Here is a 25,146-nt window from a genome sequence, read left to right on the forward strand (position 1 = left end):
ACTCTTGTTCTCGGCAACGAGTGAACGTTCTCGTTCTCTTCGGCGCTATTACTGAACTGCTGAGGCATCTGTTGCAGGAGCGGAATTCGCGCCCCAGTCTTCTCTTTAGAGTAGGGCATACTTTTCTTTGACGTTCATCAGAGCTTGTCGGTTATGTGGCTCGCACTTCTGTCCCTTCGGCGAACATAGATTGGAAGGATTATTTGAGACCCAAGACCGGAAAAGTTGGATGTACCAAGGACGATCCAAGCCACGTTCAAGCAAATCATCCCGGGCAAAGCGGGGCAGGAAGAGACAGCGCGTTACCATACCTCCATTATCTAAGACTCAAAAACTGTTCCTAAGAGAGCTGCTCCCAAACAGACTGCAGGTGTGAACTAGCCTCTGACTCATGATTCATGCAGCTAGCTGCTAATGGTGCATGCAAGACTCCGCCAAATCGCCTTTCGCAAACTTCGGAAGCGCAAAATCCTACATGAACGGACAGGTATGACCGCGGCCTTGGAGGAAGCGCACAGAGAGCGGCATAATTTGTAGGCGGAGCAAAAGATGTGCAAGGAAACAGCCTTGGCTCCTGTCCTGTGTGCTTGTCCTCCACATCGGAGTCAAGGAGATCAGTGCTGCCTTTTATTGTTACGGCATGGCCAACGAAGCGGCATCAATCAGATACGTTACACGTCCCACCACTATCAATGACGGGGCCTCGAAGCATGAGCTGAATTCTGCCCAGAGCATGTTCGTCTACGCGGTCATCCCAACAAAACCCTCGTGTAGGAATACTCGGAGAAATTAGTCCCAGACGGCTTGTTGAGGTCGGCGCAGAATTTCACTGACGCCATATCTTAGTGGAAGGATTCAGAATCGTACAGGCTATAGCAGTCACTAAAGTGTATGTCTGGTGAGAGAAGACGCACTGCTAAGGGAAAAGGTACCACTGTGAAATTTGGTGCTATGAGAGAAAAGGTAGGCTCAACGATCGATGGTACCAGTGTTGGTTGGTATGAAGGAACTGAACGCATACATATAGTGATGGGGCCTTCAGCAGCGGATGAAATCATTCACGCTCAAGTCATGAAGACTTTCGCCCATCATGTAGATATCGACCTTAGCCTTGAGCTCCATCATTCGTTGTACCAAGCAGCCAACACCTCGACCAGTCTGAAAGCCTCAGTTACTGTCCTGAAGAAGCAGCATTGATGTTCGGGTCTCCCATACTGGCGTCCATGGTCATTTCCACATCGGGGTCGATACCTTGTGGTAGAGATGTGAGATCGGCACCTGAAAGTGCTGTTGACTTGGTAGCGGCGACGCCACTGGTGGACATGGACGAAACACTTGAGAAACTTGCAGCAGTTCTTGTCCAGATCGTCTTGACGTTCGAAGACTGCCGCAGTGAACCATTCTTTCATCTCCTCTGCGAAGAGGACCATTGTGTTAGGATCTCTCTCAGCATTCCCACCAGATAGGACGCCGCAGACTTTGACGATGCCGTTTGCCTGAGAACAAACCATCCCACCGGATCACCCATGCCATGCACTGAGATTGATGAAACACGAGCTTGCCTTCTTTCGGAGTTCCGGTGAGTACTTGATCTTCCCGAAACCGAAACTGACAGTCCTCTCGTCGGCCTTGAGGAACCTCTCCATAGGTGGTTGGCCATTGGGTGAAATGAGCACTGGTGATGATTGCGTCCTTCCCGAGACGGAAACCGGAAAGTCGATTTGTTACTCCGAGTGGTGCGTTTGGATTCAGATCGGAAATCTTCAAGGAAGCAGCCGCAAGACCAGACTTCATCATCTCTGTGAATCTCTAAAACGGTGTTAGTTTGTCATGATGTTGTACGTGTACGGTAGAACCTACCGTGAGTCCTTCCAATGATTGTCGGATATCGGAGAGTTCAGACTCTTCTTCCGAGAAATGGGCATCATTCTCAAGACTGTGGAATTTGGACAGCTTTCCTGGATCACTTTCACCACTTGCAGTAACTCCTCCGAATAGCAGCCGGAATGGTTGAGGGGAAGGTAGGTCAGAGCTGATCGAAGGGTATTGAGCGCGGTGCGTAGGAGTTGTTGGGGAAGTATCGTTGGATTCCATGTCCTTAGCCTCAGGTGGCAGGTGTCTCACAATGAAGGCTTCCCGGTATCTGCGTTTAAGGTCTTCAGCAGTTGGATACTGGGTCTGTTGTGATGGTGGGTGTGAAGGAAGACAAGAAGACGGAAAAGATTGATTTCGTGACCCAAAAGACGACTGCGAGGCCATGCTGGTGCTATCTCCAGCTGTTGTTCCGGTGCAGACGGGTTGACGCATATTTTTCTTTGTTTGGCCTGATGTTCTGCCGCGGGCGAAGATTTGCCAGCCGTGCCAGAAAGTTTGCGTCTTCCTTTGAGCTGCAGTTCGCGGGAAAATATTTGGCAAGTCAATGATAACTTCGGAAGGAAGCGCGATAGGGGAGCAGTATATGGTGCAAGTTTGTATGATGGAATGTCGTCGTGAGCCGGTCTGTGTCGCGGAAGTGAAGTCATCACTGCCTACTTATATTTCCACGATTAGACTTGTTCAATTTACTCTGGCCATCGTTCGCCAGCGTCTTTCGGTTTCCCAGGTCCCTCCAGATGACGCCGTTGTTTGGCCCCCAAGCAAGAACTGGCCGCAATTTTATGCGCGTCATGCAGAACTCAAAGCCAAAAGGGTCTCGGTCGTCGGCAGAGGTGTCAAAACGAGGGTAGACCGACACGCAGCGCACACCCCGTTATGTCCGAGAGCAATACCGCTGTGATTAAACGTAAGGGTCTTGTGGATTAGGACATCTCGAGAGGAGATGTCAGACTCTATACTCGTTACTAGCGTCAGAGGCATTACCACAGATGCCACCGGAAGGCATGTCTTTACATGCCTTGGCGTCTTAGTAATCACACCGCGAACCGCAGAGGTCACGTGATTACCCCGCCTTCCCTGCGGTGGGGGCCGAAATCTCTCGCTTTCCCGCCTGCGCCGTTATTGAGGGAGATGCTGGATCCTCTTCATATCGAGTCAACAATAAGATCCGCTGGTATTTCTCCCCGGGTCAAACCAGTAAGGGATTGGCGCAATTGGGCAATTACGCAAACCCCTACCCTTCGATGCCGTGGCTCCTTGCCTAATATCCTTCTCCTCACGATCGCAGCGTCTTCGAGATCGAGAACAAAACTTCACACCACGTCTCCAATTCCAAAAGCGCAGTCTCCACCAGCATACTCGGAAAGCCTTGAATGTACCAAACCTGCTTTGGAACAGCTAGACTGAAGGAACATTCGAGCGGCTCTGAATTCCCAGACGCGCGCCCTTGCAGCCGATACTCGACGCGTTCTTGCGGAGCTGAACAAGACCTCCCAACTGTCACACCAGCCGTTGAATGTGTAGAGCATTGTGCTTGCAAGTGTCTGCCCTTCCAGGTCATATGAGGAGTCGCTAAGAGGTGGCCGTAATGTCGTACAATCACCATCATCAACGCTATGATCGCGGTGAACAGGAACAGATCGACTCAGATGAAGCAATGGCCGTCCGCTTACAGGCCGAGGACAACCAGAACTATTCACAGCAATATCCGTCATCGGGATCTATGAGGACATCCGGATACCTTGGTCATGGGTACCAAGGAGGTTCACCTCAAAAACAAGGTGGCGATCATTATCAAGGTAGCCCCCCTCAAGGCAATCACGGCGTACTTCCTCAAGGCTATCAGCGTGGACCTCCCCAAGGCCACCGACGCTATCAACACCAAGGAGGCCCAGGCCTCGAGAATCAAGGACAGAGTCAAGGTCAAACACAGACCCTTTACCAAGGAGCGTCACAACAGGACCCATATCCTGGAGGCCCGCCACCGCAAGCTCAACATCCATATCTAAGGTTACCACAGCCTCTTCGAAGAAAATCTCTGTTGATAGGAATCAATTATGTAGGTAGCCAACATTCACTCCGTGGATGTCATCAGGACGTGACGAATATGATGGATTTTCTAAAATTTAAAGGCTACTCGAGCGACCCAAAGGATCAAGTTATCATGCGAGATGACCGAGATACGGACCCACGGGGACCATTCTTCCCAACAGGCAAGAATATTCTGGCTGCGATGCACTGGCTAATATCTGAGCCCAACACCTGCAACTTTCTGCACTATTCCGGCCACGGGAGCCAGGTCAAGGATCCAGATGGCGATCGCGACTCAGGCTTTGATGACACAATCGTGCCGGTCGACTTTGAATCCAACGGCCAAATTGACAGTGACAAGCTGCATCGCACCCTTGTGTCCGCGCTACCTGCCAACAGCACACTCTTTGTGATTTTCGACTGCTGCCACAGTGGCTCCGCTATTGAGCTACCATACGTTTACCGTAGTGACGCCGACGGCAATGTCACCTTGATGGACAATGTTAAAACTGGCATGGGATTGCTCCACGAGGCCAGCAGCCTGATCCACGGCGGGTTCACGATAGACAAGCTCGCGCAGGCCAAGGAACTGTTCGCCGGCGCAAACACCTTCTTTAAACAGCTCCAGCACTCCAATGAGCCGCAGGAAGAAGGCGTTGGTGAGGAGCATTTCGTAGAGGACTGGAAATCCGAGCATAAGTTTGTGACCATGTTTTCTGGCTGCCGTGACGATCAGACAAGCGCAGACGCAAGTATCGGTGGAGCGAGCGTTGGGGCCATGTCATGGGCATTCCTGGAGACGATGAAAAGCAACCCAAATCCGACATATTTGATTGTCTGTTTACATTTGTCCCCATCCTAATATTCTTGCTCGTGCTGACTCCTTTCAATAGACATTGCAACAAACGAGATCAGTTCTTGGCCAAAGTAATTACAGGCAAGTGCCGCAATTGTCGATTGGCTTTAAAGAACTCGATCTGAACCAGCCGTTGAGGTTCTAGAATGGGGAGTCGAAAGCTAGAGCTATCCATGCTTGAACGAGTATTACGCGATATAATATGGTGGCGAGTAGGCATCATGACATTAGGCACATCAAATTGCAGATGGACTATGTTTCCGGATTTGCTCTCAAAGCCTTACAGCCTTGTATCGTCATAGGAACCATGTCTGATCAGATATCCTCAAGTTCTAACAGGAGCCCACCTTGATGGCCGAGATATCCAATCATGCGGACGAACAGACAAGAAAGTCTTGTGAGACTGTGCTCGTAACGCCTTGCTCAAAGGATCGCAGGCTCGGCACCATTCGGATAGGGACAAAGAAGCAAACCTAGCTATTTCCAACAATTGTGACGCAATGCTGACGAGCTAGTAATCAGAAGAGAAACACAGAGCCCTGGCGCCAGGCCTCGGAACAACGAACTTGCAAACTTCGTGCAGCGCATGTGTCCGTAGACAGGCTTTAGGCTGATAAAATAAGCCCTCTTTCTATTATCAACTATTAAGATTTTACCCTTTCGTTGCTACACCAGTATCTTTGCTCGTCTAAATCTCGTCATCGTCTGAACACCTCACATCTTGCATTCAGAGATCGCCAATATCAGTTTCCAAACGCTTCCTGAGCCACACACGTAATGAAAGAGATGCTGTCCAAGGGCAACCCCGTCGAAAAGCATCGAAGCCAGCCTGGGAGACATGTTACAAAGCGCTATGCTCCTAGGACCAAAACAGGATGTCTCACATGTAGGTAAGAATATGCTCCAAGCTTAATCTGTCAAGCTCGCTAATTGCTAATCCAGACTCCGTCATGTCAAGTGTGATGAGGCTCGTCCATCATGTGATAGATGCACGTCTACAGGACGCAAATGTGATGGTTATACCGAATCCTCCGAGATGGAACTTGGTCGATCGTCCTGTCCAAACAGGGCCACGGACGGCTAGGCTTGATGACTGTCGCCCCTCGACCTATCATTCGATCTGAACAAGAGAATCTGGCACAGGAGTTCTTCCATATCCAAACGGTAACCCAGTGGACAGAAGTTTTCAAATCGGAGCTCTGGGATCGATACGTACTTCAGTTATCCTTGACGGAGCCCAGTCTTCACCACGCCAAGCTGGCCATTGAGCCATGCACCGTTCTCTTACTGCGGATATACCCACGAAAGAATATGAACTTTTTGCCATTCACCAGTACAACAAAGCCATTTCCCATGTTGTGCGCCCCCTGAAGCCATTGCCACCTATAGTCGTCCTTACAGCTTGTTGGATGTTCAGCTGCTTTGAAGTAATGCGGGGAGATGATAGGCTTTGGGCCGACACCTGACGAGCGGACTGCAACTGATCTCCCTTCGCGGTCGAAAAGGCCACATCCAAGAGGTGGGACAAGGCTACGGACTTTGTGATAATGAGGAAAGTCAAATCATCGAAGAATGCCTCATTCAGTTCTCCTTACTAGACTTGCAGATCATAATCTACGAGCCTGATTGGATTCCTTTCTCCATGGCACGATGCCCGAAACTTACCAAGTCACCTTCGTTCTCTTCTTTTGCGGAAGCTCGACTTCATTTGACTGCTTTACTCTTGCGGACGATGGAACAGAAACGTCTGGAGGTGGGCCACGATGCTAATAATCCACTGGAAAACGGAATCATCTCCCCCAAAGGAAAGAATATCCTGGAAGATCTCGACAGGTGGTCTGCTGCTTTCAAATCTTTCCTCGCCACCACGACAAGAAGTCTGACAAAGGAACAAACTCGAGCCGCGCAGCAACTCCAAATCCAACACCTTGCGGGATATATCCACCTTTCTGTCGCTGCATCGGACGAAGCTACGAGCTATGACAAATTCCTGCCTGGATTTCCAAGGATTGTCTCTTTATGCTCGGCACTGCTGACGCCATCGGACACGCCAACGAATTCAAAGCATCCGAGACCGAAGAAGTTCCTGTACGAGCACGGCGTGATACCTTCATTATATCTAGTTGGATATAAATGCCGTGAGCCAATTGTTCGACGACAAGCACATAGCCTGCTTGCTTGTATTCGGAGGAAGGAAGGAGTCTGGGAGAGCGACCTGATGGCCAAGGTTGTTGAGCACATTATAGCCGTTGAAGAAAGCAATCGCGTCGTCCGCACTTCATCTGATGTTCCTAACGAAGCTAGAGTTTGGAGGGAGCATATACAAGCAGGTGGCAGCAGTAAGCTGCCGAAAGTCCTGTTCGAAATCAAAGGAAAGGGCAACGAAGGGGTGAGGATTGTCGAGCGAGAACTGCACTGACACGACGCCTGCAGTGCTCGTCATCTTAGCCAAGTCAGTTGTTAGACGCCGCAATCGAGCTGAATGATCATGAACACAAGAAAGGGCAGGGGCAGGCATGCGTTGACGGCTGATAGTACAGTCGCAGGGACTAGAGGTGACGTCGTGGCGAAGTCCATTGGAAATTCGGTTGTTGAAATATTGGCAGGAGTGTCCCAGCTCTAGTTTGCCTCGCAGGTCTCAACGGCAGTCGGAAGTAAGTCGCCCTTTTTGTCGTTCTGTTGGAGTAGATAGCCCGGACGTAAAGGATCCCTCGGGTCCCTCCTCTATGCACAGCGATACCTCACTTCCACACGTTAGCATACCAGCAATATATCTGAGGTTTTGTTCACGCTCGAGCTAGGAATATGATTCGTCCGGCGGATCCAAAGACCACGACGACCATCGAAGACACCCGCTCCCCATGGTTGAATCCTGGACTTCCCGGCCCTAGCCTAGCTGGACACACGACTGCAAGACCATTTTTATGTAACGAATACACTCAAGCCTTGTTTCTAAAGTTATTGTAAACTAGGCCAAATAATCGGGCGTTCCATAGACGAGCGACCCAATCAAGTAATCCAGTCTACAAGCCACAATGCTCGATAAGGCTTTGGCGAGGCGACATACTGACAGCTCATTCCCTGAACGAGCTAGAGGCTCTCGCATTTCGAGGCTGCTCCTCCATTCTCTTTCACCAGCTGCCGATCCCAAAGGAGACTAAGGTTCTTTGAAGACAGACTCAATTTCGATCTTTGAGAGAATTTGCGCGAATCGCAATGAAGGATGAGAGATGACATCAAGAGAACTTTGCTTGGATGTATGCAAGGACACTCTGGGAGTGCTTAACATATAAAAAGACAGGCGGCTCTCTTTCGACGGAAGGAGATATTATCCTCCTGCATCTTGTTGTATATTTTCACTGTTGTTAGAATCGCAGGGTACGCACAAAATGGCCACAAATACTTTGAGGAAGCTTGGTGCTGCCGCCATCGGGTTATCTTTCATGTTCAATGTGCCATATGTTTACACAAGCCATGTCAGCCCAAGAGCTATGGTGGATAATTGGAGCCAGGTATAGCTTCCTCGCAAATAGTGCTTTCGCTCAGGATCCTTCTTTTCTTTAACTCCTCGCATATAAGGGCTAACAGACCTTCGATAGATAATCCCTTCGACTTCGTTGAATTGGACATCATGCTTCCAAAATTACACATGTGCCAGGTTAGAAGTCCCACTCAACTGTTCTGACCCGTCTGTTGCCACAACGGCCATTGTTGCTTTCATCAAGCTGGCGGCGCAGAACTCGTCGGAGTCGGCTCAGAGCATCATAACCAATCCAGGCAAGAAGCAAGGTCTCGGCATTCCAACACGTGGCTGACCGTTGCAGGTGAACCGGGACTGTCTGGTGTTAACGATCTCATGGGAAACGCAGAAAACTATAGGATGATGCTTGGATCATCATACAATTTGGTGTCTTTTGATCCTCGCGGGGATTAACAATAGCGGACCCAGTGTTGATTGTTTCGGAGGCAACCAGCAAGCCAGAACCACTTTTGAAAGCATCTTCTTTTCCGAGGTCACAGATGCTTCTTCTACATCCTTGGAGACACAGTTCTACTCCTCGAGTTTGTTTGGTCAATGGTGCAGCAACGCTTTCCACAATGAGGATGAACACGGAGTGTATATCGACACCTCATCCGTGGCTCGGGATATCCTTTCATTTGCTAAAGCAGAACAACGCCTTGCAGGCAAAGCTGAGGACAGAGCGGAAGTCTGGTACTACGGACAGAGCTATGGAACCGTTCTTGGAGCCACCTTTGCGTCACTGTTTCCCATGCATGTCGGTCGATGGATCTTGGACGGTGTTGTTGATGCCCAAAACTACTACGAAGGGTCGTGGGATGCGAACTTATTCGATACAGATGCCGTCTTCCTCACATTTCCCAAGTATTGCTACGAAGGCGGCCAGGAGAACTGCTCATTCTGGGGCCCCTCGGAACAAAACATCACGGATCGCATTAACAATCTGCTCACGAGGATCAAACAGGATCCGATTCCTGTATCAGGCATCCAGCAAGGTGGAACGACGATAGACCTGGCCACATATCCAAATCTCAAGCAAACGATGCTCCTTGCGTCATATTTTCCTCTGAAACAATTTCCGGTATTAGCGACTGCTCTGACGGGCTTGGAAAATGGCAACGGCTCAATCATTACGACCATACCGGAGAACTATCTGTGGGGCGCGGATGCGGCCACGCTGATAAAGTGTCTTGACTCCTACGGCAATTATAACACCACGAGCATCGACGAGTTTCAAAATTGGGTCAACATCCAGACGGCGCAGAGCAAGTTGTTAGGAGACACCTGGTCGACTAATGCTGCTCCAGTTCTCTGCAGATCTCTCCACTTGGATTTATCCAGGAGGGACAGTTTCCCTGGTTTGTCAAGATTTCCTGCTCGCGTGTGGTTGGTACTGACAAGATGGTTCAGGTCCCCTTCCCCCATCCAGCAATCACACACGTTTCCCAGTGCTCTTCCTTAGCAACACGTTAGACCCAGTCAGTCCAATCCGAGGGTATGTACAAGAGCTATCTAGCTCTTCCTACTCCTTGATGTACACCTTTGCTGACTAGGATTGATGTAATGTAGAGCGTTCAAGATGTCCAGAGCTTTTGCAGGCTCCGCGGTCCTCATTCGAGAGGGCGTTGGAGTGAGTTGCTCCCTGGTCCTGCGCAAAACTACCTGAAATAGTCACTGACGAGGATTTATTTACCAGCATACTGTGGGAGGCAATGGTGGTTCTCCTTGCGTGTTCGAGCACGTCCAGGCTTACTTGCAAGATGGCAGGGTGCCTCCTACAAACACGACATGTCAGGGTGCTCCTGTACCTTTTGGAACCTCTTAAGCCTCTTAAACAGAGCTCGACTTCAAGAACAGGAAATTCCTACCAGGTCTCGAATCCCCAACACTCCGTAGGGCTAGGATTAAGTCCCGATGCGCAGACGTAACGCTTCAGGACTAAATAAGAGTTTAGACTTGGTGATAAGCGTGCCCCAGGAATCAATGAACAATCGCACAATTTTCCACGATTCCAGCAATCGCTCAACGGTGTCCCATCAAGGTTCGTCACATAGCCAGCAGCTGCCATACTGTAAGGAACGCCTAGTAGGAATAGGCAGGGCGCGATAATAAATGGTTTCTTTGATCGTATATTAGATGATCCTGATTTCCGGTGTCTAGAGGGACTCGAAGTATAAGGAGGGTAAGCACTTCTCATGCGAATAGCACCACTATGTCTGCCGAGTTAGATGGGAGGCCCAAGCCTCGGTAGCTGGTCGAGTCTGCCGGACCGCCTGAGACTCGCATGCATGTAACCGCCGGGCTTTCTGGGGCTGACACCCTTCATTAGAAGTTCAACCTTCATAATGATCTAGAACACAACGTGGAGTTAATTTTACTATTCCGCATCCCATGAATTGCACTGGCGTGGCTTTCCAGTATTCAAAGGCGCACATTTAACTCGTGAGCATAGTAGAGTACTAAACAACCTATCAGATCAAGATGATTGTGATTGTCAAGCTCGAATCCGAATCAGGCCCGTCGAAGGATCGATGCGAGCCTGCGTCCGCAGTTATCATGCCCGGGAAGGCAATAGTGTGTGCATCATCTGTGTAGATAGGGGGCGGCGGATGGCTGCTCTCATTGGTATGGGATCAGGGATGGCAGTCTGAAAGATTTCGGTTCTGTTCACGGAGTCCTAACCTTGCCTCCAATACAACTCAATGAAGGAACTATACTAGTACCAGGTACCTCTGGTGAGGATCCAGTTCTTTACCTTGGCCTGGGCGTGGGCAGTACTATCTCACTTGATGAGAGGTGGACGGTACAAATAGACCTAACGGGAACAAAAGACGTCCGAGTGGCTCTCCAGGTCGGTGACGGTATTCATTCGGTTTGTGGCGCCCTTAGATTGTAGGTACGATGGTCTCGTAACCCAGGGTTATAACGTATTGATGGACAATTCTCTCCTTCACGTAATGATGCCTCACGACCTTCCGCTCGGTGCGAGACGCCAGTATAACTCTTTCCCGATGACCACCATATCCTCCCCTCTGGCGAGTCGCTACCGAGCACCGGCATTCCCTCCAGAGAAATCTCGTAGACCAACCTTCCCGACCGACGTCGGCGCACTTGCGTGTGACCACCCACCCCATCTCGACCTTGGACTGCCGTCAATGGTGCCTCCAGGGAGCGCGATACACGGACCGCACACAACTCCAGTATCGCGGGGTTGTTTCCCTCGCTATTTCCCCGTGCGTGTGTGTGACCCTGGGACGGGTGCACGATCCTTATTCTTGTACCGCTTAGAGGGGTTCGCCCGCTCTTCCCCGCGGTGCCACCATCTCGTACGGCGAGTGGAAGGACAAGTATACCAAGCGAGTGCCCAATCGAAGGCCCCCCAGGTCGACTGGTCCCTTTTTCCGTCACTGCCTGTTTTCCCTGGCGATCCTGAGATCCACTACGGTTGCGAAGGGCCGAACGCTTCGATGTAGACGAACTCCACTCAGGGGAGGACGGGCCGAGCCGACCTGCTCTGGGCTCATGATGCGCGTGCTCGTGGGGACATTGGGTTGGTCATTAGGGGAGGGCTAGAGAAAAAGGCTGGAGACGGCGTCGACCGAAAGCTCATCGATGGTGACATTGTGGACTAGTTGGGAAGGGGAAAGACGGAATGGCCATCTGCGCAAATTCGGTGGAGAACAGTCGAGGAAGAACAACACCGAAGTAGTAATGAATCGGCTGCGATCGCCTACGGCCGGCTGCAGGTTTTTCCTTTTGATCGCTGTCACCCGTGGTGTAGGCTCCCTGGGTGGGATGCTCGCCGCGTGTCGACGAAGACGTTGATGACGGTCGAAAATCCGGATGTGGAAGGCTCGGTGTTTTCGCTCACCAACCCAACTTAGGGCATTTGCGACTTCTCGGCCCTACTGACGCTGCCGGGATTGTGCCAAGCCCCCTCTCCCTTGGACGTGTTCCAGACGCGTGCTATCACGTGGATTATTCGTGTCACCCTTCCCTGCTCCCCAGAAAGGCCGTAACGACGCGTTTTGTCTCTCTCTCGCCTGCCCCGAAAACCGACGGCCCGTGATACCAAAGCTGCTCAAAAGTCGGTCGTCGGCCGTGCGCGCCGTCTGGACGGAAAGCATGGCGTGCGACCAATGCCGGAAGCGAAAGGTGAAATGTACAGACGCGCACAGGGAAGGACCAGGACCTTCCTTTCCTCGACGCAAGCGACGGTCCCCGGACCTGTCTTCAGACGAGTCGACCGATGAGCCGCGTCGTCAGCGACGCCAGAGGACCGCCACGAACAACGGCGAGGAGGACGGCGAGGACTCCCCCATCTACGAGAACGACGACCCTTCTTCGGCAGACGTCCCCCAACCAGACCTCGTTCATTCGACCCGCGATCCGGCCCCAGACCTGTAAACCGATCTCACCGCCGAGGGCAACCTACCTCCTGAAGCTCCCACGTCCAACGTTAGATTTTCCCGACGGATCGGATATCCACGAGAGCTCAGAGAAGACGTCGAGGATCTTGTGGCAGCATGCTTATCTCCTTGGGAAATGGCCCGACGCCGCCTCCAAATGCAAGCTGACGATCTCAAGCAAGAGGTACGGCAAAAGGAAGCAGAGGCTGCGAGAAACCGACAGGTCATGGAAGAAGCCGAACGGAAACATCGGGAGGAAGTACGCGGACTTCAGGCACAAATCGATCATCTGGAACAAGTTGAACGAGAACACCAAGAGACACTACGCAGACTTCAGGCACGCCTTCACCATGAACAAGAAGTGGCAGAGAGAAACGAACAGCTCATAGCCCAGGTCGTCCAGATCATAGAAGGCTTTGCACGACTTCAAGCAGACGTTCTCGATCTAGATCGATACAATGGACGTGATGATGGCTGATAGATTGCAACAACCACAGGTGGCTGTGCAGGCGTCATAGACTCGCCTCCAAACGGGACATTTGAGAGACCCGCTATGATGACCCGGCTGGCAACCCAGCGCGGACTTTTTCAGTACTGATGAGGCGATCCGCCTGGGCGTGCTAGTCTCTGTGGACAGCGAGAAGGCCTCCGCGATATCCACGGCAGAATCGCAACGACAACACAAGACCAGGAAGTCTTGTCCATGTTTCCTCCACTACAAGACAAACCATTCCCACCACGAGAGCCACGGGGGTCCCAGTCTCGAATGTACCGGCAGATCCTCTCACCGGAGCTGATAGCACAACAAGACCGCAGTATTGCTTTCGTGGGATTCGTCACGACCGGATGATCCAGACAAGCATGTGCTGCGAGCTGATGACGCTTCGGGCAGTGGCCTGGATGGAGGACCTTGTTAAACGATGCTATCCCGGACCTGCCTTCGATGCAAGAGAGCGTCTCCACCGTCAACGCGTGGTCGCGGAACCGGTACGGCCTCCGAGAAACGAGGCAACACGAACTTATCTTCGAGTCAACAAAGTTTCTTCGACGTCTTGTGCCGGGATCTTGGGATCGAGAAGTGGAGGAACCGCAAAGGCGCCAAATGGTGGCAGAAGCCGCAGCGCTTGGCCGAAGAGTGGCTAGTACCTTATCGCGCAAAAGACTACAAAGGGTTGGTGAATGAGTTTCTGGAGAACAAAGGGTTGATCACCAGACCGGTGCAGTTGCCGGAGGTGGGACCGAAGGCTGTATATGCTTTGGTTGCCGAAGTATACTGTAAGAGGCTGGGTCGCCGTCAGGTTTGTCGGTATGTTTGTAGCCATGTTCACGTCACTGGATCTTGTGCAGCACAAAGATAGAAACAAGAGGTCTCGGGAGCAGAAAGACAAGTGTTAACCCAATGGAGTGCAACAAGCGCATTCTGGGGGTCATGTCATGCTTCAACGCATTTTATTTCAATAAGCACGTCGCTTCGTTCAGCTTCTCATAAATCATACATCATGGAGCAATGTGCTCTGATCATCTGGAACTGCCGAATTCATCGACCACTGCAGTTCGTGGCTCTCTTGTGCCATTTCAGCGAAAGAATACTTGTACAAGGGTATCACTCGATAAGAAACACATCTCTTCGTTTGTTCTCATGCCTGTCACTGTCGTCCGGTTTGGAGAATAACCTGGACCCTAGTGGGACCGTGCTATTCATCTTGGAATGCTTCGCCCAGTTCAAGGAATTGGTGCATCTTCTCGACCGGGATCTCGATTGTCTTGTTGCGCAAGCTGGATGGTACATCATCGGAACCCGCGAGATCGAGCATGGAGATTCGGAGAGGGTCGCCTGGAATGATCGCGCCATCGTCACGTCGAATGTCCTGCGCCCGTCAGTAGTTGTTACATAAGCCTGTGTGAATATACTAACTTGTTCATGGCATACGATCTTCTTGCCAGTAGAGTCGGAGCCATGACGTCTGAATACCAGTAGAGTGGTTCTCTTCGTGCCGCCTCGGTAGTCGCAGTCAATGCCAACAACCACTTGACACATTCTCTTACTCTTCTCGCCAAGATAGAATTCGGCTAGTTGAGGCATCCGGTCGCGCTCTTGCGCAGGCAAAATACGCATCAGGTTGGTGAAACTCTTTGCCCTGTCTTGCCTTGATGTCGCCGGAGCCGAGATCCGCAACCATTGCCTGGAATTCCTTCTCTTGTTCAGTCGAGCATAAGCTCGCGAGTTGTCCCTGAAACCACACGGATAGCTTGCGTGTCACCACCTCGTGCATATTGGAAGGCATTCGGTGGACGAATATCTCGATGGAGGCAAAGTAGTCGTACCTACATCTAGCTGTTAGCATGTGGGTTTCAAGATCGTCCTCTTGAAGTATACCGGAGTCGCACACCACGCTGTTCGTGGCTTTGAAGCAGCTCTTGAACCAAATCCCAGTCGCAGGCTGCTAGTGGATACTCCTGCCAGTCCGACCGAGGAGTTTGGATTGTAGAGGTGCTGGCTATGACGGCTTCGAGGATGTCCTGGGGCTTCCAGTAGCTCGCAGAGTTCGAATTTGGGGAAGAGGACAAGGGCGAGGCACTGAGCGCGTCTTCACGATTGACTTCGCCTCGGCGACGACATTGAGGTGAACCCATTGTCTCTGATCGTTTCGCGCGCGCGAGACAACACAAAAGACTGATGGGAAAGCGATGATGTTGTGAGCGACTTCAAAAGAAAGGTGATTGTTGTTGGACTGCGAGACTGTTATTTTATTGACGTGCGGGGTGAAATGCGGAGAAAGTCTCTCTTTATCTGATTGAGACAGGTTTGCCGAAAGGCAGGTTTACCGAGCAAGTGAAATGTGTTTCATACGGTGCTCCCACGATACCATGATTCTGAGGTCTCTGACCTGTTTCAACACCTCAAGCTATTTCATGGCCATCATTGACCACCAGTGTGACGGCCCGTAGACAAAATTAAAAGGAGCACGGTCGTAATGGAACAGAATGGCTCGCTCACATGCTCTCTCAAAATAGCCGGAGATTATCCGACAAGCCTTGGCACAGGGAAACTGCTGTTGCTGTTGTTTGTTGTCTGCGACTTTGACTAAGAGTACCAACAAAGAACAGCAACGTCGAAATCGACAGACGGCTTGCGATGAGCGACCCAGCATGCGACAAAAAAGTCACTACTCCTCCTGTGACCCTTCGTTCACCTCTCACACCCCCTCCAACAGACAAGGACGCGCCTGACACGACTTCCATTCGGCGGCAAATCGCGCAACACAGGTTGTGTCACCCGACTCAGACAATACACAACGTCGACAAGAAACTGTGGGATGACTTGCAACCGCTGCTAGAATACCATAAGACACAGTATGCAAGATTTATTTCACCGCAAGGCCAAAAATATGTCATGCTGATTTCGAAGCGCAGTTGTGATTATTACCCCTCGACCGAGACCCTTGTTTTGCGAATGCACACCGACGTGCATGAGTATTTCTCAAGATATCTTTCACAGCGTATCATTGAGAAGCTGCATGTAATCTCTCTTGAGTCTGGGTCTCTTGAGTCTGGGTCTCTTGAGTCTGGGTCTCTTGAGTCTGGGTCTCTTGAGTCTGGGTCTCTTGAGTCTGGGTCTCTTGAGTCTCTGTCTCTTGAGCCTGGGTCAGCAGCGGATTTTGTGAAGGGCATCAAAGACCTTGGGTCTGCAACAATATACCCTGAAGATCCGGAGTTCGGGACCCACGATCCTGACGGTTCTTTCCACCACGTCGAATCGCCTTACCCCACGGTTATCCTTGAGATAGCTCATTCACAGAAAGGGAAGGAATTACGAGTCCTTGCAGATGAATACCTTCTCGGATCTGATCTCGAGATCCGGGTTGTAGTAGGAGTTGACATTGAGTACAAGAAAAGCAAAAGGGCCACGTTCTCCGTCTTCCGGGCAGAAGAGCAGGGTCCAGACAATGACAAGGTGTGGCGTGTCAAAAGTACAGTGGCGAATGAAGTAAGTCTGGCTGAATCTATTATTGTGAGGAAATTGACATAGGACAGGTATTCCGGACCGATGATGGTAAACGAAATATCGACAAGACCTCGGGATTACGTCTACACCTAGAAGACTTTGCAGACCAGGAAACGTGCCGACGGTTCAAGGACTTGGACAGAGACATTTTCGTGTCTTGTGACGAGCTATACCAATGTCTTCGTGAAGCGGAAGTTCTTACGAAGAAATGGGCTAGAAAAAAAGCGGCACGTAAAGAAACTGCACACAACCCGCGGCCAAAGAAGCGCCGTCGAACAGAGACACCCGAAGAGCAACTTGACGACCGCGACGAGGCTGCTTTTGTTAAGGACGAAGAACGTGTCTCTAAGCGTCAGGAATTGGATGATTCTTCCTACAAAGAAAGCTCTTCGGATTGCATTTGAACATTCGAAGACCGAGCTTCAGATACCGATCATAGTTATCTTTCATGGTACCAAAGCATGAGTACTGTGCATTAGGATAGTTGATAGAAAGCTCATTCGTTTGTTCCATACACCCGTGGCCTAACTCCTCGACCTTTGCAAAGCATCAAATTTTTAGTCCTCTCCATGCAATGAGCGCAGCTCTACGGTGGGTCTCGCTTCCTTCGTTTCATCTAGGGCCTCCTTCAAGATTCGATGGTCTCGAGCTATATGTTATCACTAAGAAAACCTTCACGTGTCGATTTCGCCAAGTTGAAAGAGAGTAGATTGTCATACAAATTACTATGACAGCCTCGTCGGATCCCCCAACGCATTTTCAACCGCCAAGAGGATCTGTCCTGATTTATTCCCCAGAGTCTCCAACCACCCGGAGCTGGGAGGGTGGGTATATAAAAATTTGCCTAAACAGGCAGGCCGCTTTACTTGATTAGGGGCGCAAGAGCTGTTTTCATGACACGAACACAGAAGAAACCGCCTTACTAGATTAGGGCACAAGGGTGAGATGAACAGGTGCGGTTGCCTGGCAGGCCCAGAGGCTGTTACCAGTTCAGTACCTCCAGATTATCCAATCCCCTGCCCATGACTGCAAAAAGGTGTTTCGTGCAGACGTCTTGAAATGCTCAAATTTCCCCCCTTGCTGAATTCAGAGACCCGAAAACAAACACACAAAGCAACCGAGTGAGACTGCAGGTATGAGAAATTCCCACAACATGACATACTCCCGAGGCTGGCACAAGCCGATCCTCAATGGATTTCTGTGTCACCGTCCAAAAGCAAAGATTCCAATTGAAGCTTTGCGTTGCGCATGTGGCTCGATCACCGCTTTCTTCTTCTTACCATGGTCTGCCTCGTCCCCCTTTTCTTCATGCCATGCTCTGCTTTGGCTGACATTTCTTCCGCGGTCCAAGCACGTTGCTCGGCGGCCATCATGGCTTGCTCGGCTTTGATCGCACGTTTCTCGAGCTCCAGCACCATTTTCGTGATACCATGAGCGGCTGAGGCCTTGCGTACCACTAGATCACCTGATTCGTTCTGCCCGCTTTCAGTCTCTGATACCGGCTTTTCTGCCCGCTTCCGTCCCGACTTGGGTGATTTCCGTTTCCCCGGAGGGCTCACTTTTGTTTTCTTCGATCGACGGCCGGCTGTGGCGTTGTCACTTGTACGACGCTTGGCCGGCGTTGTCGGCGGAAGTGGTAAAGGGCTGTCCATCGGGGTCTCTCGAACAACCTCTTGATATCTGCTGGATGAGATTGACACAACATTGATTGTGGAAGACGCGGTGTCGGTCTCGGCGTCAGTGTCGGCCTCAGCGTCGGTGTCATGGAGATCTTCAACCCAACGCTTTGAATGGTCAACTGCTGGGCCCAGCGAAAGAGACTTTCCCGAGGGATACGACCCTGTCGCAATAGCGTACCCTATGCTCAGTGAGTCACTCGTTGGAAACAGGTTGCCAGTGAACTCGCCTTGGTCGAAACCCCATTCTTCAGACATGATCTCTTTGCCCTTCCGACTTCCTGTTGGTTCTGAAGATATGAACGCAGCTTGCTTGTCTGCACCAGTCTGTCTTGTTTCTCCCTGACCGGGTGTGCGTTCGGATATGTGCACATGGTATTCCTCTTTTTGCAATTCCCCGTAGTGTGCTAACTTTCTATCACGGCATGGCTTGTGCTTTGCAATGTCATGCACGTCGGGACGCCGATGTGACGGTTGCTTTTTCCCCGTCAATCCTGGCACAGGAGCTCGTCATGAAGTCATGACTCAGATATGCCGGACTTTCCAAGCGAAGGAGATCCTTTCGCTACCAGAGATGATTGCGAGTAAACCACTGGGCTGGCATGGCTGGTCGCCGACCTGGGTTTTGCTCTACCAATTACGAGTGGTTTGACGTGAAATGGTTGACGTCAGATGTGCGCCTTGTGTAACATACACAACACTCAACCAACCTACAGGTTGTTGCAGCCGGTCGTTGAGAGTTGCACATGTTGCAATTGATCTTGTCGAGAAACTCGATCCCCTCTGCTCTATGTTTGCCGTCGTGGACTGATTGGTGCCCGCCTGGTTAGATGACGGTCGATGGCTTACGGCACGGGTCTCGGCCTCAGGCGCCATCACTGAATCAGCACTCATTTTCGCGATCAGCGACTTGCTAAATGGTTGGAGCGATCAGGAGACGATCTTTTTTTCGATCTCCAGATTGTCGAGAACTGGTCTTTTATGGTCTGTGACGACACGACAAAGATTGGGCTATCACCTTTTCGGGAAGCATTCTGCGCCTGGAGTCGACCAGCAATCACAAGCCAAACACATCCTGGAAGGAGCTGAAAGAGCTGAAGGAGCTGAACTTGTCACTAGGCGCCGACGCAGATCTGGCGGACAATCTAGCCGGCCATCTCTGGATGTGTCAGGAACAGCCATTTCATTCGCTAGGGCCTCAGGCTTGCGTTGCCAGGTGCTGGAGGAAACGAGCTAGCGAGGACAGAACTCAATCTGCACCTTCCTTGCTTCGAACGAGCCTACGGAGTTTTACATAAAAGTACTATCTTTTTGAAAGATTAGCGCCCGCTTCCGACGCTTTTGTCGGCAGCCGAAGAAGATACAGCATCGATGCAGTACCGATGTTGCAAGCAGTACTCGTACTCTTTCTCGACCCCGCTTTCTAACCCCTCTTTCTGACCCAGCTTCTCGTCCCCTCTGTGCGACCATCCCGCTACATCACCCTTTTTCAACAACAGCATGTGCTTGTATGTCTAGAATGGACAGGGCGCGGTTATTCGATAAGTGTTCCGGCCTAATGGAGCCGAGGTCCCAGAGTGCTCTGGGCTCACCGGGCTGATCGCTGGCGGGGACGCACGGTGCTCAGCTTCCATCCCTCCCGCTAGAGAGACGAAAGTCGGTGTCATCCGTACCGCAGAATTGGGGCAAACAGCACGGCTAAACAGAAGCGAGATAAGCAAGCGCGGTTCTTTGGGCGGATAGCACACCGAGAGCCAGGTTCGCAGAAGTCATTCTCTGCTCACTCTTCGGATCTGTTGTGCTGAATCTGTGGTCATTGACATTTGCGCCAGCCACTTGTTCGACTTGGTGTTGCAGTAATTCCTGTCGTAGTGCGGCGAGAGTCGAGGTGCGTTGAGATCATCATGTCGTGTAGGACTCTAATGCGTAGAGAACTGATTGATTGTCATGTCATGGCTAACTTAGAGAAATCTATGAAACAATGACAGAAATCCAAGTAAGCAGCCGATTGGTGGGTGGCGCCAAGAGTGAGGCTAGGCAGCCGTTTAGGCAACACTCACGTGACTGGGCAACTGCCCTGTCGCCACAATTGCAACCGACGGAAGCAATCCTCTTTGATTTTCGGAAGGAGTTGGCCTGAGGCATGCGATAACCTTCGCTCGGTTCAAATTGGTTTTCTGCGGGGTCCAGAGGACAGAACTACAGATACACACCCAAGTGACAACGCAGCAAGCGATCTGTTGAATTTATTCGCATGATCCTGAAACGTGGATATGGCTCACTGCGGCGCTCAAAGAATCCGGCCGGACGACTCCTGCGGCGTTCCTAGCAGATACTCGAAGCCTGAAATTCAAAGGATTACCAACACATTTAAGAGCGCTCTATAGAGAATACGAGCCGCTTAGACTGAGTGTTAAGGAAGATCTCTGGGGTACAGGCGGCTTTCTCACTACAGGATATACGAAGACAGGCAAGTTTTCAGTCCCCTCTATCACCACTATAAGAAAGTAACTCCCAGAGCAGCCGAAGCAGCCGAAACAGCCGAAGCAACCTCTTACGGCGGAAAATACTGTCTAGCCGACATTGGCCTCAGATCATCGTCAAGGCGAAGCAGATAGAGGCGTGGTTGACTAGGCCATGATTGATTCACAAACGCCACGGCGAAAATAAGGATGAGAGTGAGGGTGGTGGCGTTTCTGACAGTGACGCCGGTAGAGAGGTTTCCTGCGACCTAGGAAGCCCTGCATCGGTGATTTAGAGAGTAGCGAGGCAGACACGCGCCCGTTGTTCTCGCCAACTATCTACTCGACGATGACGTTTTCTTATGCGGCTCATTGTTGTCTTCCATATCTCCCTTCGTAGTGTCTAGCAGACTTTGATCTAAAGTGTATCTCTTCCAGCGGCCGGCAACTAAATCCCTTGAAAGTGTTGTTCCAGTAGAAATCCAAGACCATCTCTATAAATCTTTCGGTCTAGGCCTACATGGTCTCACTCTATACAGCAGTAGAATGGCTCTCAGAATTAATTCGCCTTCGCTTGCATCTGTCATCGTTGGGATGTTCTTGCACTGGCGTTCTTGAAGGTGCGGATTACCCTCTGCCCGACAGAACCGGTTTGGCCTATAGACCGCTCGAAAAGGTTTTTGATGTATATCCTCCTCTTCTTGCGCATCCATTGGCGCGATATCTTGTGCTAACGAGAGATAGAGGGCTGAGTGAAATGCGAGATAGGCGGCGTCGTTTACGTGAGCGAGGGAGAATTGACATATGGCTCTGTGACTCCATGACTGACGGATCTTATCGGCGTCGGCGTTGGCGTGGATAGTCAGCAGTCTTGTGTCAGGCAGCAGGTGCGGTAACACGCAGGGATAGGAGGGCAAGTTTCTTGCCGTTGTTCCAGTGAAAAGCACTTCACGCGTTTGGTGACTTGTGCCATTCACCGTGCAAATTCGGTCAGGGAAATAGAAGATGCATCCAGTGAATAAATCCAGTTGTACCATAGTCAGCTGCTTCAGCAGTTTTCGGCACTCTGAAGCGCGGTCTATCAATGCTGCTTTTGATTGTGACTCTCCGTGTTTCAAGATGAGACAGGGACACCCTAGGTGCACAGATAGACCTCCTGGCCTCAACCCTGGTCGCCAAGGCCGGGCCTACTTAAAATTCAATTTCTGCCTTATCCTTCTACCTTTCTTCCTTCTTCCTTCTTCCTAGAGCAGATATCGGCGCCCAGGTCACCAGCCAGGTCGTGATAGGTGCAGAGATATATGAGTATCTGAACATTGAGATCACGACTGTGACCAACTCAGCTCAACCAAGCCAGAATGCCACCCACCGGAAAGATGACAGAGGAGCTGGCCGTCCGTCGTGTCAAACGTGCAGTAAAGGCGCGCACAACCTGGAATATAACCGACATACAATTCCTCAAGCAACAAGGAAGACTTGACGAGCTGTGTGAGAACATCAACTGCGACCAATTCACGGAGAAAGCGAGAAGAGTCCCCGAATGCGAGGTCCAGATACCGATAGACGCAGTAGCTTCAGGACTTGCGAAAGCACGCCCAACGCATGCAGCAGAAGGCAGTGATGACAGCGGTCATGATTGCAGTGACAACCACTCTGATGGCGGCCCCGACGACCAGATCATCGAAGTTTCCAAGACCCCATCTCTCAGTCACAAGAGAAAGAAAAAAGATTCTACGCTGACGTCGAGCAAAGAGGATGAACCGACAAGGAAGAAGACCACGACATTCTTACCGAAAGAAAGCAGGCTGAAGCAGAAATTGCAGCCATGGGAGCCACCCAAACCAGAGGACGAGGTCCCTCAAGTGCGTGATGTACGAGAAGATGAGATACCCGTTGGTCAATTTAAACATGATCCCGTACCAAAACGCATCGTTGTAGCAGACATTACGTCGGGAATTCTTGTTTACCGTATCCGGAACTGGACAGTCAAGGCAGAGATCTTGAGCTGCGGAGACGGCTATGACGAGAGCTACCCTTCCGATAAGGCGTATTCCTGGGATTGGGACGTTGCTAATCGAAACATTGTGTGGTTGGATCATGTCAAATCTGTTACACGAACATTCAACGACTTCTTCGTTTTCCTCATTGACGAGACGAACAAAAACGCCAAATCGAGTGCAAAAATTCCATACAGGAACGGAGACGACTTCCGAGCACACCGGTGGCTATACGACATATGGAACATCACGATGCCGGGCCAAACGGCGGAAAGTCTGAGCGATCCGGAAAGGACAACAGTGGAGTTGCTTTCGATGTTGAAAGACTTCGATGAACAAAGTCGATTGATGTATCGAGTGGTTGGGAAGGTACATGACCGCATAGAGAAGTGTTCCCAGGATGAAAGCACAACTTTACCGGAGTTGGCCAAAACGACCGAGCAGGGTCTTGTGTACCTCTGGGAGCAAATGCATGCCATGGTACACACGCTGTACGCTACACGAAAGCAGCCAAAGTTGAGTTTCAGAACACGCCTCAAGCTCGGTGATCGGGCTCTAAGTCTGTTCGGAATGCGCCTGACTGGAGAGGGATCAGAGAAGACCATAGTTGCATTACCCGATCCACCGAAGTTAAAGGCCATATACCATGACGAGGAGGTACGTCACAGTGAGCAAAGTATGCATCGCGACGCAGAGTGTTCGATGGCTCGTAAAGCGAAACAAGCACAACAAGGGGGCCAGGGTTAGACGCAACTCTTGCCGGAGCCAAAAAATGCTCGCCTGGTCGTGGAGCCAGAGCAGGCCGAAAAGAACCGAAAAGAACCGAGAAGAGCGAGACTGATTCGTCGAGGACAGTAGTGTCTCAAGGAGCAGTGTATTTTTGCCCAAAGGGCACTTTCTAGCGGGCGTTATATAGGCATCCACTTTTTATATCCATAGGTAGATATCCATTATGCAATGGTCATAGAATCTAATCACAAATTATTTAGGGTTTGCTGTCTAGGCGTCCGTTGTAGCGAAATTCATCGTCGGCGCGTATAGAGCGGTGAACACGCCCGCCGGCAATAAGCACAAGCAGCGAGGTACTGAAGAGATGTTCGGGCTCCAGTCGAACCTTCGCGCCTTCGGAGAGTATGCCTTGGTAGATCACGAAACTCGCGCGGATCCAAGTGGCAGTGCGAAATGGTCAGACAATGTACTCCTCTTTCTCTTTGTTGATACGGACTCGCGTTTACGAGTTGCTCCAGCGGGCATCCCGTCCCTAAAGGGGTCTATGAAAGCGGCTTTTTAGCGGTCCCGACCTCCAAAGAACTGGTGTAAAAGTTGCAAAGGTCCTTGAGTCACGGCGCCGCACTGCGACGGGAGTCCAAGCAGACTATGATAAGCGAGTCACAATATCAGAACCACCGCGCTCATGTATCCCACAAAATCTAAGCGTCGACCAATCAGCTTTTGATCCGCTGTCGACACTCTAAGGTCGGCAGGTGAGGGCGCTCGGTGAGTGATGGTGGCCCTTTGCCTTGCAACCTGCATCATATGCACTCCCACAACCTTCTCCTCCTGCTACTTGTGTCATTTTCCGCTAGTGATCCCACTTGCTCCCGCTTGTATTCTGCTAAGCATACGGCTGCCCTCATTCTACACAAGACCGATTCACCACAAACCGCCCTCTCAGCCGTAGGTGTGTCATGGCCCGCGTATAGCTATTCCATCACCGTGCAGCCCTTTGCTTCGTCTGCAAATTAGAACTGTGCAAGTTTGCTGACTCCTTCAATTCCCCCCGTCCAGTATTCCGCCGCCGGCAACGATAATAACCAATACCAACATGGCTGTCGGCAGCCCTGGCATTTCCGCAGAGCTTGTGACCACTATCACGATCGGCGTGGTGATGTTCTGCATCGGGATGTACGGGCTCTGGCAAACCCACCGAGCACGCCGTCACGTTCCAAATACCTTCCGTTTAGCCCATTCCATCCCTCGATGACCGCCCCGTCGCTGACCGAAGTCATAGAAGTGTCGATCGACCTGCGTCCTCAGACCGCCGATGGTTCAAACCAAGTGTGACAGACCTCCCATTTGTGCTGCGCCCTATATGGTAAAGAGATGGAACACCGTGTCGTGGTGCTGAGCTATCTTGTGGCAAGGCCTGAAGGTCGTCCGAGGACTTTCCCAAGTCAGCGCAACAGTCCAGAGTGGAGTTATATAAGAGTTGAAGTTGATATTTTTGAAGGGTCCACTCGTTCGATATATAGTTGCAACAGAAGGGAAAGGAAAGGTACACATATTTGAGAAGTCGACTCAGCTCAACTCAATT

At 51.0% G+C, this 25,146-nt stretch overlaps 8 protein-coding genes across 8 annotated transcripts; 5 read left to right on the top strand and 3 right to left on the bottom strand.

Moving 5' to 3' along the window:
* Nucleotides 1–887: 887 nt before the first annotated feature.
* Nucleotides 888–2,314, bottom strand: PV05_03249 (uncharacterized protein). The gene is made up of 2 exons (XM_013463881.1): nt 1,861–2,314; nt 888–1,809 (listed from the first exon to the last, which is right to left on the bottom strand). The coding sequence occupies exons 1-2, from the start codon at nt 2,305–2,307 to the stop codon at nt 1,447–1,449; spliced, it is 810 nt and encodes a 269-aa protein (XP_013319335.1). The 5' UTR covers nt 2,308–2,314; the 3' UTR covers nt 888–1,446.
* A 709-nt stretch (nt 2,315–3,023) lies between these two features.
* PV05_03250 (uncharacterized protein) lies at nt 3,024–5,322 on the top strand. Its single transcript, XM_013463882.1, has 2 exons — nt 3,024–4,741; nt 4,800–5,322. The coding sequence occupies exons 1-2, from the start codon at nt 3,464–3,466 to the stop codon at nt 4,905–4,907; spliced, it is 1,386 nt and encodes a 461-aa protein (XP_013319336.1). The 5' UTR covers nt 3,024–3,463; the 3' UTR covers nt 4,908–5,322.
* Nucleotides 5,323–8,151: 2,829 nt separating this feature from the next.
* PV05_03251 (uncharacterized protein) lies at nt 8,152–9,835 on the top strand (the record flags this gene model as incomplete). The annotated part of the gene is made up of 4 exons (XM_013463883.1): nt 8,152–8,274; nt 8,362–8,420; nt 8,745–9,640; nt 9,693–9,835. 4 exons carry the CDS (start codon nt 8,152–8,154, stop codon nt 9,833–9,835), a joined length of 1,221 nt encoding a protein of 406 aa, XP_013319337.1.
* Nucleotides 9,836–12,243: 2,408 nt separating this feature from the next.
* Nucleotides 12,244–14,148, top strand: PV05_03252 (uncharacterized protein). The gene has a single exon (XM_013463884.1). The coding sequence runs from the start codon at nt 12,532–12,534 to the stop codon at nt 13,078–13,080; it is 549 nt and encodes a 182-aa protein (XP_013319338.1). The 5' UTR covers nt 12,244–12,531; the 3' UTR covers nt 13,081–14,148.
* PV05_03253 (uncharacterized protein) lies at nt 14,105–15,382 on the bottom strand. Its single transcript, XM_013463885.1, has 3 exons — nt 15,069–15,382; nt 14,607–15,016; nt 14,105–14,559 (listed from the first exon to the last, which is right to left on the bottom strand). Exons 1-2 carry the CDS (start codon nt 15,323–15,325, stop codon nt 14,734–14,736), a joined length of 540 nt encoding a protein of 179 aa, XP_013319339.1. The 5' UTR covers nt 15,326–15,382; the 3' UTR covers nt 14,105–14,559; nt 14,607–14,733.
* A 404-nt stretch (nt 15,383–15,786) lies between these two features.
* PV05_03254 (uncharacterized protein) lies at nt 15,787–17,217 on the top strand. The gene is made up of 3 exons (XM_013463886.1): nt 15,787–16,045; nt 16,106–16,679; nt 16,727–17,217. Exons 1-3 carry the CDS (start codon nt 15,828–15,830, stop codon nt 17,099–17,101), a joined length of 1,167 nt encoding a protein of 388 aa, XP_013319340.1. The 5' UTR covers nt 15,787–15,827; the 3' UTR covers nt 17,102–17,217.
* A 737-nt stretch (nt 17,218–17,954) lies between these two features.
* PV05_03255 (uncharacterized protein) lies at nt 17,955–18,740 on the bottom strand. The gene is made up of 2 exons (XM_013463887.1): nt 18,604–18,740; nt 17,955–18,555 (listed from the first exon to the last, which is right to left on the bottom strand). The coding sequence occupies exons 1-2, from the start codon at nt 18,629–18,631 to the stop codon at nt 17,957–17,959; spliced, it is 627 nt and encodes a 208-aa protein (XP_013319341.1). The 5' UTR covers nt 18,632–18,740; the 3' UTR covers nt 17,955–17,956.
* A 3,453-nt stretch (nt 18,741–22,193) lies between these two features.
* PV05_03256 (uncharacterized protein) lies at nt 22,194–23,662 on the top strand (the record flags this gene model as incomplete). Its single annotated transcript, XM_013463888.1, has 1 exon — nt 22,194–23,662. One exon carries the CDS (start codon nt 22,194–22,196, stop codon nt 23,577–23,579), a length of 1,386 nt encoding a protein of 461 aa, XP_013319342.1. The 3' UTR covers nt 23,580–23,662.
* Between the last annotated feature and the right edge of the window lie 1,484 nt (nt 23,663–25,146).

Source organism: Exophiala xenobiotica, assembly GCF_000835505.1.
Source record: "Exophiala xenobiotica strain CBS 118157 unplaced genomic scaffold supercont1.2, whole genome shotgun sequence".
In the NCBI taxonomy this organism is placed as follows: Eukaryota; Fungi; Ascomycota; class Eurotiomycetes; order Chaetothyriales; family Herpotrichiellaceae; genus Exophiala; species Exophiala xenobiotica.

Excerpts from the sequence above, each read along its gene's own strand:
- PV05_03250 (XM_013463882.1), top strand. The coding sequence starts at position 3,464 with ATGTCGTACAATCACCATCATCAACGCTATGATCGCGGTGAACAGGAA. Across the intron at positions 4,742-4,799 it reads CAAATCCGACATATTTGATT|ACATTGCAACAAACGAGATC; the intron begins GTCTGTTTACAT and ends TCCTTTCAATAG.
- PV05_03252 (XM_013463884.1), top strand. The coding sequence starts at position 12,532 with ATGAGCCGCGTCGTCAGCGACGCCAGAGGACCGCCACGAACAACGGCG.
- PV05_03253 (XM_013463885.1), bottom strand. The coding sequence starts at position 15,325 with ATGGGTTCACCTCAATGTCGTCGCCGAGGCGAAGTCAATCGTGAAGAC. Across the intron at positions 15,017-15,068 it reads CAGCGTGGTGTGCGACTCCG|GTACGACTACTTTGCCTCCA; the intron begins GTATACTTCAAG and ends AGCTAGATGTAG.
- PV05_03255 (XM_013463887.1), bottom strand. The coding sequence starts at position 18,631 with ATGTCTGAAGAATGGGGTTTCGACCAAG. Across the intron at positions 18,556-18,603 it reads AGAATGGGGTTTCGACCAAG|GGTACGCTATTGCGACAGGG; the intron begins GCGAGTTCACTG and ends CACTGAGCATAG.
- PV05_03254 (XM_013463886.1), top strand. The coding sequence starts at position 15,828 with ATGAGCGACCCAGCATGCGACAAAAAAGTCACTACTCCTCCTGTGACC. Across the intron at positions 16,046-16,105 it reads CTAGAATACCATAAGACACA|TTGTGATTATTACCCCTCGA; the intron begins GTATGCAAGATT and ends TTCGAAGCGCAG. Across the intron at positions 16,680-16,726 it reads AAAGTACAGTGGCGAATGAA|GTATTCCGGACCGATGATGG; the intron begins GTAAGTCTGGCT and ends GACATAGGACAG.
- PV05_03249 (XM_013463881.1), bottom strand. The coding sequence starts at position 2,307 with ATGCGTCAACCCGTCTGCACCGGAACAACAGCTGGAGATAGCACCAGC. Across the intron at positions 1,810-1,860 it reads AATCATTGGAAGGACTCACG|AGATTCACAGAGATGATGAA; the intron begins GTAGGTTCTACC and ends ACACCGTTTTAG.